Below are 21,717 nucleotides of genomic sequence, written 5' to 3' on the forward strand. Positions count from 1 at the left end.
GAGTTGGCCAGTAGTAATGAGGAAGGTGATAGTACCCAATTAATCATCACCTTTATTAACCTCATTAATGTAGTAACCTGTTAATTATTTAACTCTGGCTTAAGAAATAGTAAATACTAGATGTACAGTAATTTATTTCTCTTATGTCTGTCATCTCATGGAGTTTTTTTTTTTAGGATAATCAAACATACTATTGATTTGTGGTTGCTTTTACACATCTTACCTGTGTATTTGGAGTAATTATATACACTGCTTAACACAGAGACTATATTCCTTCCCTTCCTTCATGCCAAAGGAAAAGAGACAAGGCAAATAATTACTATATATAATGATTTTCCTTTTTTTTTTTTAAAGGCTAAGATATTAAAACAACAATACAACTTTTTAAAAAAAAGTCAGATCTGGGGCGTTCCCTCATGGTCTAGTGGTTAGGATTCGGCGCTTTCACTACCGTGGCCTGGGTTCAATCCCTGGATGGGGAACCGAGACCCCACAAGCTGCGCGGTGTGGCCAAAATAAGAAAAAAAAAGAGTCAGATCTTGTTACTTTTACTTATTAGGTATAGAGAGAAACAGTACTATATAACATTAAATTTAAAAATCATATAACTAAGTATACATAACATGGATACATTATATTATAGATGGAAAGCTTAAAGTGAGTTATAAAAAAATTATTCATCTTGGAACATCATAAGTGGTTGGTATATCTGTGGGTATGGTGACATAAATCCCCAGAAAACATTCATTTTAAAATAAAATTGCTTAATATTAGGAAGGAGCAGAGATTTTTCAGTCAGTGCATTGCTTTTTTCCCTTTCAATCATTCCCCAAATAAAAATTCTTTCACAGAATGTTAGAGCTGAAAGGATCCTTAGAAACAATCTGCCAGGGGTTCTCAATATGCTACCTCACCCTGGAAAATGCCTGGAAATGCAAGGTTGTTTGTGGATGTGATAATGACTGAGAAATGCTACTAGCGTCAGGGATTCTAAACATCCTACAATGCACAGGAGAGCCCTTCATAATGAAGAATTATCCAGCCCAAATGCCAGTAGTTTGCCCACTTGGTAGTATACTGACTTAATTCTCCATTTTGAAGATTCAGCCACTTTGGTCCAGGGATGTTAGGTGAGTTACTCAAGGCCACACAACTTGGTCTAGAACCCAGATTCTCATTCTCTTGCTCTACTTCTCTTTCAATGAGTAAATTCTCAATGGGAAAACATAAAAGAACCAAGAATCAATTGTATATGAATATATAAAACACTGTCAAAACATTGGTCATGCATTAGTATTTGAAATTGCAGTAAAAACGCAATTAACTAAAATACTAATACCTTTTAAAATTCCTTTTTTCTCCCCTAAAATATCATTCCCTTTCATATACATCATTTAAAAATATCCATCAAAGTTGAAAGAAGAGGAAATCAACTGATTTATTATGGTTAACAAATAAAATATTTTCTGAATGGGAAAATTACATGGTTTCTACTGGTTTCAGAACAACAGGATACCCTATAGTATAGCGCTAATCTCCCCTGCGAACCCTGAAGAAATTTATTACAGTGAAGAGCACTGAACTAAAAATCCAAAAGCCTTGACACTAATCCCTGCCCTGCTATACATGTATAATATATAACTAGTCACCAAATCTTGACTATATCATAAATCCTCTAGATCTCAGTTTCATGTTACATAAAATGAGGAGTTTAGGGTCTCTGCATCCCTTCTAGCTCTAAGATTCTGATTCTATGGTTATTGTTTATTATATAGCTAGTAGGATTTAAAAAAAAAATAAGAGGCATACCACCTAAACATTCATGAAGAAGCACTCTACAGTGAGTAGGGTTATAACTGAAGACTGAGTCTCAAAGGCTGATCGCTGACAGGTTAAATCCTACGATTAGTTACTGCTCAGCAGCACCTTACCTCCTAGTGATATCATTTGCCATTATCTATAGAATAAGTATCATTCCTTTTTCCCTACATTGTCCTAAAAATGAGGACTAACTAAACAATCTACAGAATAACCCCAAATTAAAACTTTTTTCTTCAAAAGACATTTTCATTAAATGCTTAACTTCTGCATACACACTTAGATTAAACTTTTTAACTTCAGAATTACATTAGAACTGGCAAAGTAGAGCAAACTGGGGGATTTTTGCACTGCCCTAATATGTTAACATATACACGTGTGTATGTGTGTACACACACACTATATGCCTCTCCATTTCTTGGAGGTTCTTACAGTTTAGTTTCTGCTCTTGATACTATATATATAGCCTAAGAAAACTGAGTTATATTTATCCTTTATCCTTACAAAATTTCAATTGGCCCATAAAATATTTCTTATTCCTTTCCAAACATTGTGTTATACTTCTTAGGCAACGCATATATATTAAATAGTAATCAAAAATAAAATATGGACAGAGAAGTATTTATTGCAATATTTTTATTTCTCCCTCTCCTCCCCCCCATACACACACAAACACACACACACACACACACACACACACACACACACACACTCAGTTAACATAATTTCTCCTCTACCACCACCATCACGCGCAATAGAAGTTAGATATCAAGCTGCATGGAGACTGAATCTGAAAAAAGTTCATGAATGGCATTAAAGTGAACTTACATAAGACTTCCAAACTATTCAAGAATATACTCTTAAAATATTAAGAGTATATATTATATACTCTTAAAATATATTTTAAGTATATATTATATACTATTAAAATATATTTTCCTAAAGTTCAGTTACTTAAACACAGTTTCTCTTTACAATATTCTGAAGGTTTCCCCGTCCTTTTATCCTACTCATTCATCCTAAAGATATTCATAATTTCTGTTGCTTCTTATGTCTCACTTGCTCTCGTTATTTCAACAACTTTGAAAATATGTTATTTAAATATAATTAAATATAAGTGATTTTGTCTTTTGTTAAGATCATAAATGTAATCTTTCAGTTAATTAAACATGCAATTATTAGTTGATCATATCCACAAGGTCTAGGGTTAGATAATAAAAATAAATATTCTGTAGACAGTCTAAAACACTGATGCAAACAAACAACAAAAAAAGACTATCACTATAACCAAAGCATTCTACTTCAAACAAGCAAGAAGTTCTGTCAAATAGATGCTTTTCCAGTTGCATTAAACATCTGACAAACCATCAATACTGCAAGACTGTACTATACCAAAACTATCAGGGGTCTCTGCTGATGATACCTCCTTCACTCGCTTCACAATGGCAATCTCGGGTTTAGGATACCTGCATGCTAAAAATATTTTTAAATCAATGTATTCAAGCAATAATATAAATAAAATATGTATAAGTTTTCAAATGTATATGAAATTTTGAAGTGAAACATGCTAGAATATGGGCAGTCCTCATTTTGCACGATAGTGTGGGGACATAAAAATGACAATGCAAGCTGCAAAGCAAACAATAACTGATGGAAAAAATCACAACTGTTCTGTGACCTTAAAAAAATTTTTTTTTCTAAAATATTATAAATTCTCTTACTGGCAGTTATAAATATATAGGGAAAGTTTTTAAATAGTAAAATTGATGTTTATTTATTATACTGTAATTTAAAATATTAGAAACACTGAGAAATAAAGTGTTTTATGCTTTGTAAAAAAAAATTAAATGATCAAAAGTCGCTTCAATCGTGCTAGCACTCTCTTTCTCATCATATAACTTACAATATGGAACAAGCATCTTTTCTATGCCTTTGTGAATTGTCACACTCCTTTCTAAGTCTGAAATAGCTTGCATTTTATCTTTCATATTTTTATATCATGAAATATCTGAGAGTTCCTTTAATGTGAAATTTTTACCAGAGCCACTTCTCTGGAACATCATCCTTTTCATCACAACCTTCTCACTTTCCTCATTCATGTCCATAAGTTTGCGGTCTCTTAGCTCCTCTGGCTGCATATCTGGAGTCTCTCAAATGGCAGCCGTTCAACAGCAGTGTGAACATTCCCACAGTCAGATATTTCTTCTATAACCTCATTTACATTTGATTAAAATTTCACTTCAGTATTATCACTTTGCTGCATTTTCATCTTTTTTGGTCCATCCCCTTTACATTATCTTTTTTTTTTTTAAACGTCTTACAGGTATATCATTGGGAGACAAGGAGGCAACACAACTACACATTTTGCTGTCTGTGTGTGAACTGAATAACAGATAAGTAGTAACCAATCACTAACAGACCGTGAAAGTGATATGATTGGTCACAATCATGAGGCACCCCCTGTTTTTACACAGTGATTTGTGGACTGAAGAGCTAGCAGCAAAGTTAATACTTTATGCAATTACTCGGAATTAATATACCATGGTAAATAAAATTTGAACCTTGTTGTTGGGGACTGGTGTTATTTAACTAAAACATGGTTACTAAAATTCATGCTTATGGGAACTGTTTAAAGCAGGGACTGACTGCAATAACAAAAAAAATGAATTATTTAATGAAATGAGCATAAATTCAATAGTGGTGATGGGATATTGGTGACATGTAGGAGGAATGATCAAAAGAATAAATATATTAAGGATAATGGGAGTCAGGTATTTTTCCATCAGAGAATAAAGTTAGAAATACAGAAAGACAGAAACAAGAATGTACCCTGTGATGTTGGCTCAGGATTGGAAAAATTGTTATGAACTCTTATGTTATAATAGATATGGATAGATAGAGAAATATAAATAATATTTATCATGTATATAAATACATACATTCATATATTCACTAACTCTGTCCACTGTGAGGGCCTGAGAACCGCAGCACCCTAATAGCTATGAGCACACCTAATGTGCACGTCTTGGTTTCTAAATACCATCCTACACCGAGAAAAAACAGGGCTCCTTATAGAAATGGCTGATTCCAGGGCTAGGGTAGGAAATGTGCTAAGATTAGCCTAGAATATCGCATGGTGCCAAAAAGGAAACGTTCAAAGAGTAATGGAGGTGTCAAAAAGACAAGACGCCAACTTGAAGGAGTTACCACTGGTGAAATATGGGACTGTATGAGGGTCAAAAATGAAAGTAATGAATTGTAACCTATTAAATAGAGTAAGAATTCATGAATATATATTGATATGAATTCACAACTTGAATAGTTGATGAGGAATGGGATAATTCATAGACTCAAGGTACCTCCCCACAAAATATTAATTACAAAAAGGAAAATAGTAACTCTCTAGTGGATAAGTCAGACAGATATTACTTCATCAAATGTTCAAAGGAAATGGTTAACCAAGAAATAGTTAACATCATCAGAAACAAAGAAAAATCATGAGCAACTGATAGGATGAAAACAACATAAAATTACTTCTGTGATATTCCTACTTAAGATGCATAACTGGAATCTATTCATGAGGAAAGAGACAAAACCAAATTGAAGTATATGCTACAAAATAACTGGTCTGTAATCCTCAAAACTATCAAGGTAATGAAAGCCAAAGGAAAGACTGAGAAACTGTTTCAAATAAAGGAAATTCTAAATGCAATATGTGATTCGGACTGGATCTTTTTGGTGTAAAGGAGCATTATTGGGACAACTGGTGAAACCTGAGTGACAGAGAATAAGATGGTAGTAATCTTTCCATGTTATATTGTGGCTTACATGGGACAATATTCTTCTTTGTAGGAAGTATAGGCCAAAGTGTTCCAGTTGTAGCGGGCATCGTGATGCACAGTTGATCCTTGGCTGCCCGAAGTCCTTCGAGAGACAGCCCTCAGTGACAGTCCTCTTAGGGCACTGCTTCAGCTGAAGAAGGCTGCCTCACCCAAGGCTCTGCCCCCTGCCCAGCGCAGTTCCGCATGTAATTTCACAGAGGAAGAGGCCTGGACCTGTCACCCAACTCAGGACAGCACTGAAGGGTCGTTCTATCTCTAGACCTCTCCTCAGGTTCAGCTAAGGCTTCGGTTGAGACTGCATCACTTTACTTCTACCTCTGCCCAAAACTCCTTCCTTCTCTTCCCTTTCTAAGGTGAGGTTTCCAAACAGCACTCCCAGTAAACTTCCTGCATGCTAAATTTTGTCTCAAAGACTGCTTCCCAAAGAACCTACCCTGTGCCAGGGATGACAGAGCATCATGTCAGCAACTTATTCTCAAATGATTCAGGGGAAGGAAAAAAATCTTACTATACTACACTTGAAACTTTTTCAGAAATTTGAGATTGTTTCTAAATTTTAAAAGTAATACAAAATTGAGTGGGGAAAACATAGGAAGAATAGGATGAAGAAAAGCAGAAGAAGAAAAGTATGACATAGGACATGGTTCACTGAAGAAATGAGACTAACCAATGAACAGTATATTCAAGGTAATAACGGGAAAGAAAAAGAAATTGGAACAAAGGAATAAATCTATTACACAGCATTTATTACTCAAAAGTGATCGTTGCATAACTATAAAATCAGTGTTAACAATTCACACTTTTTGTAATGTTCTTAACAGGTCCCTTTGAGTAGAAAAAAATGCTATAATAATGTTTTTTTAAACCATAAGATCTTTCTAACACACAAACAAAATTTGCTAGCTCACAAAATATGCCACATCTTACATTATCACTCTCACATGTTTGCCTGTTTCCTTTCAAAATGCAAGGATGCCTGAGTTTATCTACATGACCTCAACTTTCTCACCTTAAAAACAAAAACACTTGCTATAACCTTGCTATTCAAAATATTGCCCCCCTGAACCTGTAGCACTGAATCATTGGGAACTTGTTAGAAATGCAGAACTCAAGCTCAACCCCAAATCTACTGAAACAGCATCTGTATTTCAGTAAGATTCCCAGATCATTTTATATGTACATTAAACTTTGTGAAGCAGGTTCTAGTTTTCACTGTGGGATATAGAGAGCTACAAAGAGTATTGCTCCCACCCTTACAGTGAAATGAAGTCAAACTAAATTCAAATTTATGACTTATTTCAAACCCATAAGAGAACTCAAGTCACAAAGCAAACAACTGGCCCTACATCAAAAGAGAAGCAGGCACCTGCAAGGACAGAGGAGACGTTAGCACATGCTTACTTGAGACAGATGCAACTGGACACCATACGAATACGGCTAGAATAGTAAGGGAACAGGTGAAGGCAGAGTGACAGCCAGTGCAACAGTGTGAAGGCATTAGGGCACGAATAAATTGTGGGAGTCTGCACCTTCTTGCAGGTTCTTTCACCAGAAATCTCACCAGACACAAAAGGTAATAGAAGGAGCCCTAAGAAAGCATCCATTGTGGTACAGACCTAGAGGAAGGGAAAAAGCAGTAGTGCAGAAGGGACACGAAACTCTACCTGGATCCCTTTCTCAACCTCTCCTATGAGTCAAAAGCCTTAATCTGTGAGAACGGCAAAAATACTGTCACCCGTGGGCAGGTAGGGTGACTAACCATCCAGTTTGCCTGGGACTCTTTCAGTTTTAGCACTTAAAGTACCACATCCCAAGAAAAAAATGTTCTCCCTAGCCTTTAGGTATTTTAATTTGAAAGTGGAGTTTCAAATCATCTTCTTGATTTCTCTAAGCTTCTTACCAAAGAAAATGAAAAGACATTAGTTGCTAAATGGCCTGTATATTTTCTACACAATACTGCTAAAAAGAGGTATAATTTGCTTACCTGTGATATTACATTTTTCTCTGATAAACTAGAATTCTACACAGAACTCTGTAAAAAATGAGTGAACTAGTAACGTATATTTAAAATAAGTTCAGACTTCTGACCGATGAGGAAAGAGGGAATCTTAGTAGTACTCAAGCTACGGCCCAACACCTCCTGCCCTCCATATCCAAAGTTCCCTTTAAAGAGTTGAATCCTTCCTTATTGATACTGCCTCCTCAGTCAACTAAAATCTGGCTTCTCCTCACTTAATTCTTGACAAAGACATCACTCTCTTTTGTGTTGTTATATCCAATAGACCTTCTTTACTCCACCCTCCCAACCGCAAGTCTTCCTCTTATTTGAACCATCTAAAGCATCAGATCATTCCCTCTTTCTTGAAATGCTGTCTTCTTCACTTAGCTTCTGGAATACACTATTCTTGTTATTTTTCCTGACTTTGTAGACACTCCTCAGTCTCCCTCTAGTTCTGATCCTTCTTCATTTTCCCTTCCAATAAACACTGGTGCTTTTCAGAGTTCTGTCCTGGATCTTCCTCTCCATCTATATACAGCTGTTGACACCCACACTTACATCTTCAGCCTAAACTTCTATGAGCTCCAGATTTAAGTGTATAAATAAACACACATGCATAAACACACACACTTACTTATTTGACATCTCCATTTATATTCACAAAGGTATCTACAATTTGACATGTCCAAAATTAACACTTTAAGTTCCACACCCCCAAATCTATTCTTTCCCCAGTCTTCTCCCTCACAGTTAATAATAACGCTTTTTACTCAGTCAGTATAGTCAGAAACCTAAGTCATCACTTACTATTTCCTTTCCCTTAATTATCTGACCCTTTCTAACCCATCAGCAAGTCCCATCAGTTCACTCTCACAAGTATGTCTTGACTCCATCTCCTCCTCTTCATCTCTGTGGCCACCTAGTCTCAGCCACCATCATTGCTAGCCTAGACTACTGTAACAGCTTCCTAAGTGGTCTCCCAGCTTACACATCTGCACCCTCCAATCTGTTCTCCAATAGCAGCCAGAGGGCTCTTCAAATACCATTATTTCACTAATGCTTAAATGCTCGAATGGCCTTCATATGGTTTACCCAGAAAGGTCCTGGTCTATCTGGCTTCTGCCTACCTACATCTCATCCCATTCCACTCTACCCTTTGTTCATTAAGTTCCATTCATATTTGCCTTCTTTCAATTCCTACACTATGTGAAGTCCCTTCCTATCTCAGGCTCTTGGTATTTGCTTTTCCTTCTGAGAATGCGCTTCCTCCATCTGTGTGAATGAATGGCTTCTTCTCAATCCTTTATTTTCAGCTTAAATATTACCTAAACAGAGGCCTTCCCAGATCACTTTAAGTAAAGTAAATGTCCTTCTATCTATTCTTCTAATAGCACACACAATCTATAATTATTTTATTATTTACTTTATTGCTCTTTATCTTTCCTCTCTCAAAAATGTAGGTTTCATGAGAGTATTTCCCTGAATTAGTTCTCTGACACACCTCCAATATGCAGTACCGAGTCTACTATGGTAGGGAGAGTAACAAATATTTGTTACACAAATAAATTTTCTAAGTTTAGAAAGGTTTTCTATGAATAGCATGTTAGATTTTTTTTTAACTCATTTAAAAATCTAAAGGAAAACTAGAATAATGGTTAGAAAGTTAAAGATTTATAACAGCTGGAAGGCCCAAATACTAGTTTTCTGACTTTTTCAAAATCCCCCCACAATTTATAAACTTTTTTGCACACTGATTTTACTTTGATTTCTCTTATTTTAAAAGTAACAATGCTATATTTGCTTTTGTATTGAATGTGTATATTATGCAAACATATAAAAGATAGACTAAGATATACTACCAGCACATGTGACTTTTATTGAGCATTTGAGTTGTTACCTTTTTTCCCAGCACATGTTAAAAAAAATTCCAGGTATGAATATCTACAGAAAGGTGCAATAATAAGAACAGGGATTTTAAAGTCAAACAAAGCTAAGCTAAAAACTCTGCCACAGAGGTTTTAGGATCTTGGGCAAGCTCCTCAGCATCTTAATCCATAGAATAGAGATAATTCCTTCTCTCTCCAAGAGAAGTAAACAGAAAAATTACATGAAAACTCACTTAATTAGCCCAGTATGTCTGTAGCAAACATTCAATAACTGCTAAGTAATGGTAATGAAAATGGTGTTGGCAGCAGCAATAGTGGTAGCAGTGGGATGTCTTCTATAAAATATAAGAACCATTATACAACAGAAATTCAGAAGTTATATTACAAAATATCATGCTATTTTTAAAATTACAAATGTTTTAATAACCCAGTGCCCTAAATAGTCTACCCTAAAACTCAGGAGGAAGACAGAAAATCTAAAGTAAACCAAGTAAAGAACACCATTCTAACCTAAACTTCTCTGAACCTAAGTGCCTTTCAGGTATTTACAGCAACAATCCTTTGAACGGCCATAATCGTAACATTAGCAGAAATACAAGATCTTCAGTGTGAGATCTGAAGAGTCAGAGGTCCATAGCAATGTGATAGGTGCGACTGGCTAGCTGGAGAGACAGGAGAGTAGTGGTCTGTGACCCTGAAATGTCTATCAAGATTAAACCCTACTGAATAGCATAAGGGTGAAGAGAGAAAGAAATACTGAAAGAAATATAAGAAGAAAAAAAAAAACCACCATGAAAGAGTGACAGAGAGCAGACATTAGAAACAACAAGAGACGCCCGAGAAGCAGACCTCCTTCCACAGCAGCAAAGTTTACCACAAGGGACGAATGAGGATAGAGCAGAGCGGTCCGAGGGCACTGTGGATGGAGTGGGGCAGGGGCAGAACAAATCCGACACACCTCGCCAGCACTATGACACGGTCTGAAAGCATGCCAACGGAAACAGCACAGCGTTCTGGGGGCATCTGGTGTGATGACTAGTATCTCTACAAATAGCCCCAAAGAAAATTATCGTATTAAAATACAGTATACAAGGACTCGGACATCTGGTACAAGCAAAACTGTGCTCGTTATACTTTTACTAAGGCAGAGAAAAAAGCAGTATGTTCAAATATGTTGCCATCAAACACAGTCAAAGTAAACGTTTCAGAGGTTAAGAGGAATGATGTTTTGTACAGAGGAACCGGTTTGCAAGGCAGAGATAGAGACACAGAGATAGAGAACAAACGTATGGACACCAAGGGGGGAAAGCGGGGGTGGGGGTGGGGGTGGGATGAATTGGGAGATTGGGATTGACATGTATACACTGATATGTATAAAATGGATAACTAATAAGAACCTGCTGTATAAAAAAAATGAAATAAAATTAAAAAAAAAAAGAGGAATGACGTTTTGTTACCTGCAAGGTCCTTTGTCTAGAAGAGTCTCTTATTTACCAGATGGTCTGAGGTAACTACGTTATTATATTTTAACAAATAACTACTTGCTTTCATGTCGTTGTTTTCATTCACTTAAAGCATAAACCTATGAGTCAAAGACAAGGCTAGAATCTTACATACTAATTAATTCAGCTGACGAGCAAGATGCTAATAAAATCTGCACTCAGGAATTTAGTCCCTATTTGTTCCAGTTAGCTTTATATTCTCTCATGCCAAAGAAAACCACGTAAGAGTATAGTTATACAAATGCATCACTATTTTTAGAAAAACTAAACCAGTCGCCACTGATAGTGATTCAATATCAGATCATTCCCAACATTCAAGATTATCCATTATCTTTATTTCTGCCTGACCCTTTGGATGATCCTATAAAGTTGCAGACTTTATATTATTTCAATTTTCCTATCTACAAACATCTTTATAAAAATTTGCTTGTCACAACTGCTATAAAAAGTAAGAAAATAGTGACTATTGAGAGGAACACCAGCAAATTACTGGTGAATTCAACTATGGCAGTGTTTGACTTATCTGGAAGCCCTATATTCTAAGGGTCGAATATTTAGAATTTAGTTAAGAACTTAGAAGTGAAAGGACATCACAATCAAGGAAAAGAGTTATCACAAAGCTCATTTATTTGATAATGAGGTGAAGAGTCTGATACAGCATTTCATATAAAGCGATGGCCCTCAAGCAGATTGGTTTTGCTAAATTCCTCCCTTTCCTCCCACCCAGTGTCTCCTCCAGGGAATATCTGGCAATGTCTAGAGACATTTTTGGTACACAAAACTTGGGATGAGGAGGGTGGGAGGGTGCTACTGGCATCTAGTGGCTAGAAGACAGGGATGCTGCTAAATATCCTATGTGGAGGACAGCCCCACAACAAGAATCATACAGCCCAAACGTCACTACCGCCAAGGCTAAGATATCCTGATATAGAGGAAAGAGTCCTATACATCTCTGTCTCCCTCTGTCTCTCTATATAGCTATCAATCAAATGAATCACTATCACTATACTGGCACTCAGTACAAGAACGAATGGTCAAAAGTCTTAAGACAAACAAACAAAAACTAATATGTTACTGGTATGCATTAATAAAGAAAGATGTAATACAAGATTTCCAACAGAAACGATTAATTTTTAAATGTTATAAAGGATATAAAGGAACTGATATAAAGGAACAAACTACAATTATTAGTTATGGTTACCTACATAGAATATCTCCTCCTAATTTCCCTTCCCTTGAATCTAGACTGGTCTTAGTAACTTGTTTGACCAATAGCATGCAGCAGAAATGACATTCTGGGACTTGCAAGGCTAGGTCATAAACTGTGGTAGGTTGAATAATACCCCTCCCCATATGTCCCCATCCTAATCCTCCTACCTGTGAATACATCACCTCATATGGCAAAGGAGAGTTTGCAGATGTGATTAAGTTAAGGATTTTTAGAAAGATTAATCCTGAACTATCCAGGTGGGCCCTAAATGTAATCACGAGGGTCCTTATAAAAGAGAGGCAAAAAGGTCAATGATGTGACAACCGAAGCAGAGATTAATGTGAGCAAGAACCAAGGAATACCAAAAGCTGGAAGAAACAAGGACCAGATTCTCCCCTAGAACCTCCAGAAGGACAGGGCATTGCTAACACTTTTATTTTAGCCCCTTAAGTCTAATTTTGGACCTCAGACTTCCAGAACTCTAAGAGAATAAATTTGTATTGTTTTAAGCCACTATATTTGTGGCAATTTGTTACAGCAACAATGGGAAACTGATAACAAAGTCTTACAGCTTCTACTTAGTTCTCTTGGAACATTTTCTCTGGAAGTCCTGTCCATTTTAAGACTGTCATACTGGTGAGATCACATGCATCTACTCTGGTCAATAGTTCTCGTTGAACCCAGTCTTCCAGCCATGTCCAACAAAGTGCCAGACAAGTGAGTGAAGCCATCTTGGACTCTGTGACCAGCTCATCTGCCAGCCGTTTACCGAGTGACCCCCATAGATACCATGTGAAAGAGACGAATCACCCAGCTGAGTCCTGCCTATATTTCTGATCCACAAAATCATGAGAAATAATGGAACGGTCGTTGTTTTATGTCACAAATAACTCTGGACCTCAAGTTACATGTTAAATGATGATTAAAGATTGTTAAATAGAATATATCCATTTTGTAATGGAAGAAAAAACTCCTATTTATATTATCTGTTTTCTAGGCAGTAATCCCTAGTTATAGGGCTACTCCAACGTTCCCATTAATTCTAAAGAATTGTAATTAAGCTTGCTGGAATATACTGCTGTAACTAGATTCTTTCCATATTGGTAAAATAACTGATTGTAACAAAGCTTCATTTACTTATCCAGGGCCAGGATATAGAAGCTCTCAGCTTATTAGAGATCACTCACTCTTCCTGACTCAATCCATATTTCATATCCTCATCCTGTTCTTCTCCTCTTTCAGGTCTAGTTATTCCTTTATTCCTCTTTTACTGTTTCAACTAAGGCACCTAAATATCTTTATTCACAAATCTTAATTTGGAGTATGAAATGTTTTCTTGCCCTCTTTCTTATTCTCTTTGAGCAAAAGCCAAGATTATCTCCAGTTCATCTAGAGGTTAATAGCTTAACAGCACTGCCACTTTCTTATATAATCCTATACAAGGAGCTGAGAAAAATGGGGATACTCTTGTTAAGAGTCCAAGATCCCTAGTGGACTGGAACTCCACAAAAAATCATATTTGTTTCTATGTATTCTAAGTATGCTATATGGCAAGTTCTCAAAACAAAACTCCTCATGCTACCTTAAGTAAATAATCACAATGGTGGGGAACTACAAGATTAAATTTAGAATTATGTGGTGTATCTATATGGATGTAGATAAATGGTAAAAAAATTTTGTAAAAAATTTTTTTAAACATATACAATTATCACTTACACAGAGAAACAAAAAAATGCAAGCTGATTAAGATCTAGCATTGATAGAAAAACTGCTCTGTTCCCCCAAAACATCCCTTATTTGCCTATATAAAAAGAATCTCATTTTTAAAAATACTTTAAGTACACATTTAACAAAAATATTCCCTAAGAAGGTCCTTTTTTCAAATCATATCTTTCATTGTGCCTCCCCAAAAGCCAGCTCTTACCTTTCTGTGTAATTCTCCAATGAGCATTAATTACAACATCTAAATAAGTGTGGAAGGCAGCCTCCAAGATGAGGCCCCCAATGATTTCCACCTCCTGGTATTCACACCCTGCCTGCATATGCTCCCACAGTGTATGATGAGGGCAAAAAAGGATAGACTATCTCTTCTAAGACCAGGTTATAAAAGACTGTGGCTTCCAGCTTAGGTGTCTCTCTCATCACTCATTCTGGAGGAAGACAGCTGCCATGTCTTGAAACACTCAGGCAGCCCTGTGGAGAGACCCACACAGCAAGGAATTGAGACTTCTAGCCAACAGCCATGTGAGTGAGCCTTCTTGGAACTGGTTCCTCTAGCCCCAGTTACGACTTCAATAATGCAGCCCTAGCTGAAAGCTTGATTACAACTTCATGAGAGACCCTGAGGCAGAAACATCCCCCTAAGCTGCCCCAAGACACCTGATCCTCAGAAACCATGAGACAATACATGTCTGTTTTAAGCCATTGTGCTTTGGGGTAATTTGTTGTACAGCAATGTAGAACTAACTAATGCAATGAGCACTGCCCATCCTTCAAAAACCAAATAGGTATTTAAAATTTTTTTTTAATAATTATAAATAGAAATAGTAACTGCAAAACTTGAAAACAAATTTTGTTTAAAAAGCTCAGCTAAAATTAAAAGGCAACAGTAATAACATCAGCTTGCCAGTCCTACTTGTAAAAACAATGAACCAACAGTGCACTTTCAGAAGAATATGGACTCTTTCTGGAAGAATAGAGAGCAGGTTGAGCAGATAAATTGAGAACAGAACATCAACTTTTTTAAAACTAGGAAAGAAATCAGTTTGTAATTTAAAAATCACAATATCTTACTTAACTATTAAGAAGACATCCCACAAAGTCTGCCTTATCTATTACAAACTGGTTCTAAAGCTTTATCTTGTCACAGACTATATCAAATGCCTACTGATAAACACATAAGAAAGATAAGGGCAAATATAACAAATTTCAGCAGTAGACCCCACTTCCATTTCACAGCACAGATTTTCTTTTCCTGTAATATTTCCACACCAAATCCAAAGCACTTCATTAGATCATGCAAGCACTCTTTCCAAGAATACATAAGGTTTCCTATTGTAAGAAACAGCTCTTTTAACATAATTTATTTCATTAGAAAGTGCACTTAGTACACACATATTTAATACATGGGTTGAGCATTTAAAAACACTCAAAAAGCAACAATAAAAGAAAAACATGGCAATTTTTCATTTGTCTGGGGAAAAAATTGATGTCAGCAATAGAATGAGCTGTATGCATTCTCAACATAATAAATCCTCTCTACCTTAAATGGTTAATGAATAGGGTAATTTACTAGTGATGATCCCAGTTATCTCCATAGAAACTGTATGTATTGATATCGAAAACAACGAGGAACACTAAGACTGTACTAAAAATTAAACCATCATCATCAATGTGTCATTTGAGTCAAAGAGCAATAATTTAGTCATCAACATTGGCAAAATTAGTTGACTTAAACTCTGAAGTTCTTTAGCTTTTACATCAAATAAGCATTTGAATACCCCATTGTTTCCTATATCCTTTATCTTGAACAAAGACAACTTAAATTACCAACTTCTCTCTCATATAACTTATGTATTATTAAGTTTAATTGACGCTAACTGATCTCCATTGACTGAAGTTTATAGGTCCTTTCCAGAATATTTAAAACCATGTTAAATTTAAAAATACATTTTCCATTTTCACTGGAAAATGTAGCATTCCTACTGGCATGTGCTAAAATAATAAGGTATGAAGCAAAATTTATCCATTTGTATCACAGGACATGTTTTTCATGCACTGTCATAAAATCATATTAATAAGGCCCTCCAATCTTGTAACAATGTTAATGCAGAATTTCCAAGAAATTACTTAGAAAAGGCCAAATGTGTATTCAAACAGTCTTACCCATGGAGAAAGATTCCTAAAACTAATGCTCTAGTGTGAATGTCTTTATAATTTTCCAAGGGTCACTTTTTCAGAAGTGAATATTTTAAAACCACACACTGAGTGCACACATAGCTCACAAATATGCTAGTATCTGATTATGACTTCATGTAATATCGTGATTACATTTAGTAACCGAATTGATTGTGATGTTACATTGTTCCTATAGAAGCACTGTGGGTAGACAATGTCTGGAATCATCCAATACCATAAATTGGTCCACAATTCCCTGAACGGAGGTAAAAAAAGCAGTTAAAAGGCACAACTAATAAAAAGTTTCTAAAGAAGTAGTGTAGAAAAGTCCTGCTTATGAGGTAGACAATTCTCTCCTCCATTTTGAATACAGACCAAAGAAGCGCTTTCAAGTGCCTGTGGCAGATCAAATGCCTTGCTCCAAATAAATATGCTCTTAATTTACGGAACCTATGGAATGCTTATGTACCTACCAACCTTGAGGGAGGGGAGGAGTAAACTTAAACAACAAAAAAGAAACAAAAAACACTTTCCAACACACCAGAATGTATAACATAAAACAGCAGCAATGTATTCTGTCTGTATCACGGTATTTAAATGGCTAAAGTATCTTAAGACTGAATGATTTGATCATTGGCCCCTTTCGTCCTTCTGATTTTCTGACTTTTTAGCTTTTTCACTTGGACTCACATTCTGACATACCAGCATGCTGCACCGGTTTGAAAAATATCCTCCTTTAACAGGTTAGCTTAAAAATGGCTTGGCTTTCACCATTCCAAATTATTTTTGAGCAGAAGTCCGCTTTTTATTGCAGAGCCACAGATTTCCAGAAAAATACCTTTTAACTACTGCATTCTTTCATCCTCTGGGGGCACAACAAAAACGGGAGTCTAACTTGGGCAGCACCAAGCCTGTGATGGGCTTGCAAGTATGCATCTGCTGTTGCTGGTCTGATCCACGCTTTCAGTTTCCCAGGTAAGTGTTTCCTTCGACTGCTTAAATGAATCCAACTGGAGGTGTACGCAAACAAGCCGCTGAGAACACCTCTGCCTTAACGAAGCAACATCCCTTCTTTCGGACCCTGACACATCTTCGTTTGATAACCATTTAGCGAAGTTTCCCCCTGCCTCTCGGCTTTGTAGCGCTTTGGAAGGAGGCACCGCAGGCCACCGGCATGGCTGCACGTTCACAAGTAAGCAGCAAGGACTACAGGGGGACAGCAGGGCTGGGGGACGGGGGGCACAGCAAATCTAAACAAAATCAAATCAACGTCGGTTGGTAATTGGGGCTGAAGCTCCAACTGTGAGGCTGGGGAGGAACCAGCTAAGCGTTGGCCCTGGCTGCCTGGCACGATCCGCGCCTGTCCTACTGCCCCGGGGACACTCAGGAGGCGCAAAGTTCCCCCGCCCCCCCGGACGTCCCAGGAGCTAGGCCAAGCGGGCGAGGGGGCCGGCGGCAAGGGGCCCAGGCCGAGGGGCGGCCGGGGCGCAGGCGGGGTAGGGGAGGGCTCTGGGCACCCGCCCCTCCGTCCCCGGCTCGCCCCCTCGCGCCCCCCTTACCTTGGGCGATGGCAATGGACTCGAAGCGGTGCAGCTCCTTGAGCAGGCAGCTCCTCTCGCTGGAGTGCAGGCTGTAGATGAAGTCGCGCGCGCCCTGCGCTGTGTTCAGCGCCTCCATGGGCTCCTTCTTGGGGTGGGTGCCCAGCTCCCGGGGGCCGCCCGGGGCCGCGAGCGCCAGCGGCCCCCGCCCGCAGCAGCACCAGGACGGCGGGCGGGGCGCGGCGGCCGGCCCCGGCCTCAGGCTGTGCGCGGTCCGGCTCCTCAGCAGCGGCAGCAGCCGGGACATGGCGGGCTGAGGAGCGGGGACGCCCCGCGGCAGTCCGGGAGGGCGATTTCTGGCGAACCCGCGGGAAGAAGGAGCTGGGCTCAGCCCGACCCCGCCCCGATGTCCTCCTGACAGGCAGCCGAGGCGCCGGGAACCATGCACTCGCCGGGCCCGCGCGGCTGGAGCCTCCTTTTCAGTCCTCCTTCCCTTCCCAAAGGCTCGCGGCGCCTCCGGTCCCTCCAGACGACAAAAACTTTCTCTGAGGCGGCCGGGCCGGGAGAGCGCTCCCGGAGAAGGCGGGCGGGCAGTGCGGGCGGGCGCCTCCCAACCAAAGAGGAGCGGCGCGGGCGGGCGGGTTCGGCAAGGGTTTGTGTCTGTCAGTCTGATCTTCCAGAGGGATGAGTCAGCCACGCGCCGCCCTTCCCCGGCACCGCCCTTCCCCGGCACCGCCCTCCTCTCTCGCCGGTTTCCCCACCCTCTTGCCAGCCCTAGTCCCCACACCGTACGGCTTCCGCGCCCTCAAAGCAGCCACGCTCTTAGACCACAGCAGCCGCCGCTACCCCTAGCGGCAATATAAAAGGGTAACAGGGCGGGACGAAGAAAAGAGGCGGGGTGGGTGAGGCGGGGCCGCGCAGGCGCATTGTGCAGTCTTGCGGGCCGCGCTTTCTCCGGGCTAAGGAGCGTGCACGTGTGTCCCCACCCCCTCCAAAGCATGAAGGTGGAGAAAGAGAGGGACCTTGCCCCTTGCGCCGGCCTCCGGTTGGCTGAGTAGTACGGCTGCCACGCGGCCCCCCTAGCGCCGTGCCTGAATCTGAGGCTGGTTCTGAACGATGCTCCAGCGTGTAGGCCCTCTCGCCCGTCACGGGCCCGGCCACAGCGCCCTGCTCAGGCTTTGGAACATTGAAGCGCCCAGGCCGCGCCCTTCGCCAAGTCCGCGCACACCCAGACTTCGGCCAGACAACCGAGTCTCTGAGACACCCGCTCTGGGAGCCCCAGAGGGAGAGCTAGGCCAGTTCTCCCGCTTCCCAAGAAGAGTCTGAGACAGAGACCTTGACACTGAGAACACCTTTCCCTGTTCTGATGCAAGCAGCTTAGAGACATTGGAGCCTGAGGCAAGAATGTCACAGACCTTTTCCAGGTGGTTGTCCAGGTTTGTTTGTTTGGTTGATTTTTTTCTCTGTGCCAAGGTGGAAAGAATTCTGCGATCCTCCACCATTTCCACGTGTCCTAGGCTTCTTTCAAGGCCCCAGTTCATAGGGTCTGCTATTCCAAGCTTTAATTTATCTCTTGCTAAGGGAGGAGATCTCTGCTTTATCTGAACCTGTCTAAAGGCACTTAGGCTTCCTGTCTTCTTAAAGAATAGATCCACTTAGAGAATAAATCTGCTCAAGTGTAATCAAGATCTAAATCCTATCCTTATCATACCCACTGCTGCACCCAGCCCGAGACCTTGTATACAGTAGATGTGCTATAAGAATGTAAGTGCAATATATAAATGCGCGTCAAGGGAGGAACGGTATCACTAAATCCTCCTACTGCTGTAACCCAGTGGTTCTCCAAGTGTGGTCCCTGGACAGCAGAGCTTGTGAGACATGAAAATTTGTGTGCTCCACCAGAGACCTCCTGAATCTGAAACTGGGGGTTGGTCCCTGTCTGCGTTTTTTTTGTTTTTTGTTTTCCTTTTTCCTTTGCGGTATGCGGGCTTCTCACTGTTGTGGCCTCTCCCGTTGCAGAGCACAGGCTCTGGACGCGCAGGCTCAGCGGCCACGGCTCACGGGCCCAGCCGCTCCGCGGCATGTGGGATCCTCTCGGACCGGGGCACGAACTCGTGTCCCCCGCATCGGCAGGCGGACTCTCAACCACTGCGCCACCAGGGAAGCCCCCTGTCTGCGTTTTAACAAGCCCTCCAGTTAATACTGATTCACACAAAATTTGAGAACCACTGCTCTAACTTAAACATGGAAAGCAGTTTTTTAAATTTTTAAATTTCAGGGCAGTGCCTCTAGTGTAATAATGACAAGAATTTTCTCTGTGGAAAATGGAAGCTCTTTGAGGGTAGAGATTTTCTTGTCTTTGAAACCCCCTACACCTCCCAGTGTGTGTTGGAATCTTCTACAGAGTTATTTAAATTCTTGGGATTTCTACCACCACTACCCACCCCCCCCATATCCCTTTTACCCCCAAGAGATTCTGACTTATTGGGCTTGGGCTGGGACCTGGGAAGAGGGGTTTGAAAAAACCCTTGAGTAGGAATTCCCAGCAGTCTCCAGGACACCAGTTTTGTGTTTGGGTTCCAGAAACAGGTTGCTGAAAATTTGATAACTGGATCAACCACTTCCTAGCTATGTGTTAGTGTTAGATTGTTTCAGTAGTGGTCCCAATAATCATGCCTTAGTATCCACTCCCTTGTGTAGACCTGTCGCACATGACTGTGGGCTCGGCCACGTGACTGACTTGCTTTAGCCAATAAGTGGGACATCACAGCCATGCTCTAAGTGCTTGTTCCTTGGGGCTTGCTGTAATGTGTTTGCTTTATGACTATTCAGTCCTGCTATAGAAAATAAGAGAAACAAAAATATAGACACAATTTGCTTATGAGACATGTTACACGCAGAGTAAATGGATATGTGTTGAACATAGACAAAAAGGATGGAACAAATGAGAAAGTGCTACTTCAGATAGAAGGAGATAGACCAAGTAAACTTTAAATATTAGTAAGGCATGAATCATACAGCCTCTCAACTGACAACTATGTCATTCCTAAATTGACCACCAACTAGTGATATCCATTATAGCCCCACTGTGGCCTCATGTAGTCTCTGCACAAGAAAAGCAGATAAATCCCCAGCTGCTCAGGCAGCTAATGGCCAGCTACAGTTATGACCAGACACACTTGCTTCTGTATCACTCAGATGTATGTCAGATGTATGTCGATTCCAGACCTGTTCAGTCTGCCAAAACCCCTCGCTTACCCTCCACTCCGGTCCTTAAAACCATGCCATCTGTGGTTTTAAGTGCTATGGTCCTTCCACCCTGCTTATACCCTATCCTAAGCTTGTTTATCTACTCCTTTTCTTTCTCCTTGCTTCTCATTCTGTTTTAAATTGGTTGATAAACTGTTGCTGCTCTTTAAGTGAACATGTTAAAACAAACTTAGTGGCTTAAATAGCCAGTTTATTTTGCTCATGATTTTGTAGAAATAGAAATAGGAATTCAGGAAGGGCATGCTTGGGCAGTTCTGTGTTGGTGTCTCTTATCAGATGTCACTGCAGCTGCAGTCGTTTAAAGGTTCATCTAGGCTGGACATCCAAGATGGCACACTCATGTGGCTGACAGTTGAGGCTGGCTGTTGGTTGGCTGGAAGCTCAGCTGGGACCGTGAACCAGAGTGCCTTCACACACCCCCTCCAACATGTCAGACTTCTCACATGGCAGCTGGCTTCCCTGAGAGCGAGTGTCTGAAAAGAACCAGGTTCATGGCCTTTAATGACTTATCCTAAGAAGTAATGGAGCATCACTTCCACTGTATTCTGCTAGCTACCAGCAAGCCACTAAGACCAGGCCATATAAAAGAGAAGGGGATATGGACTTCCACCTCTCAATGGAAACAGTGTCAAAGAATTTGGGGACGTGTTTTGTTTCGTTTTAAGATGTTGGGGGTAGGAGTTTATTAATTTATTTATTTTTGCTGTGTTGCGTCTTCGTTTCTGTGCGAGGGCTTTCTTTAGTTGTGGCAAGCG

The 21,717-nt window shown here is 40.0% G+C and overlaps 1 protein-coding gene across 1 annotated transcript in view; it reads right to left on the reverse strand.

Annotated features, from left to right (window-relative positions):
• The window catches only part of TMEM65 (transmembrane protein 65), a 44,343-nt gene extending 26,001 nt beyond the window's left edge, over nucleotides 1–18,342 (reverse strand). The window contains exon 1 of the mRNA XM_065895562.1: nucleotides 17,714–18,342. Within this exon, the coding sequence (XP_065751634.1) occupies nucleotides 17,714–17,999 (286 nt within the window). The 5' untranslated portion in view covers nucleotides 18,000–18,342. The remainder of the gene's footprint in view (nucleotides 1–17,713) is intronic.
• Nucleotides 18,343–21,717: the final 3,375 nt, after the last annotated feature.

Source organism: Phocoena phocoena, chromosome 17 (genome assembly GCF_963924675.1).
Source record: "Phocoena phocoena chromosome 17, mPhoPho1.1, whole genome shotgun sequence".
NCBI classification, from domain to species: Eukaryota; Metazoa; Chordata; class Mammalia; order Artiodactyla; family Phocoenidae; genus Phocoena; species Phocoena phocoena.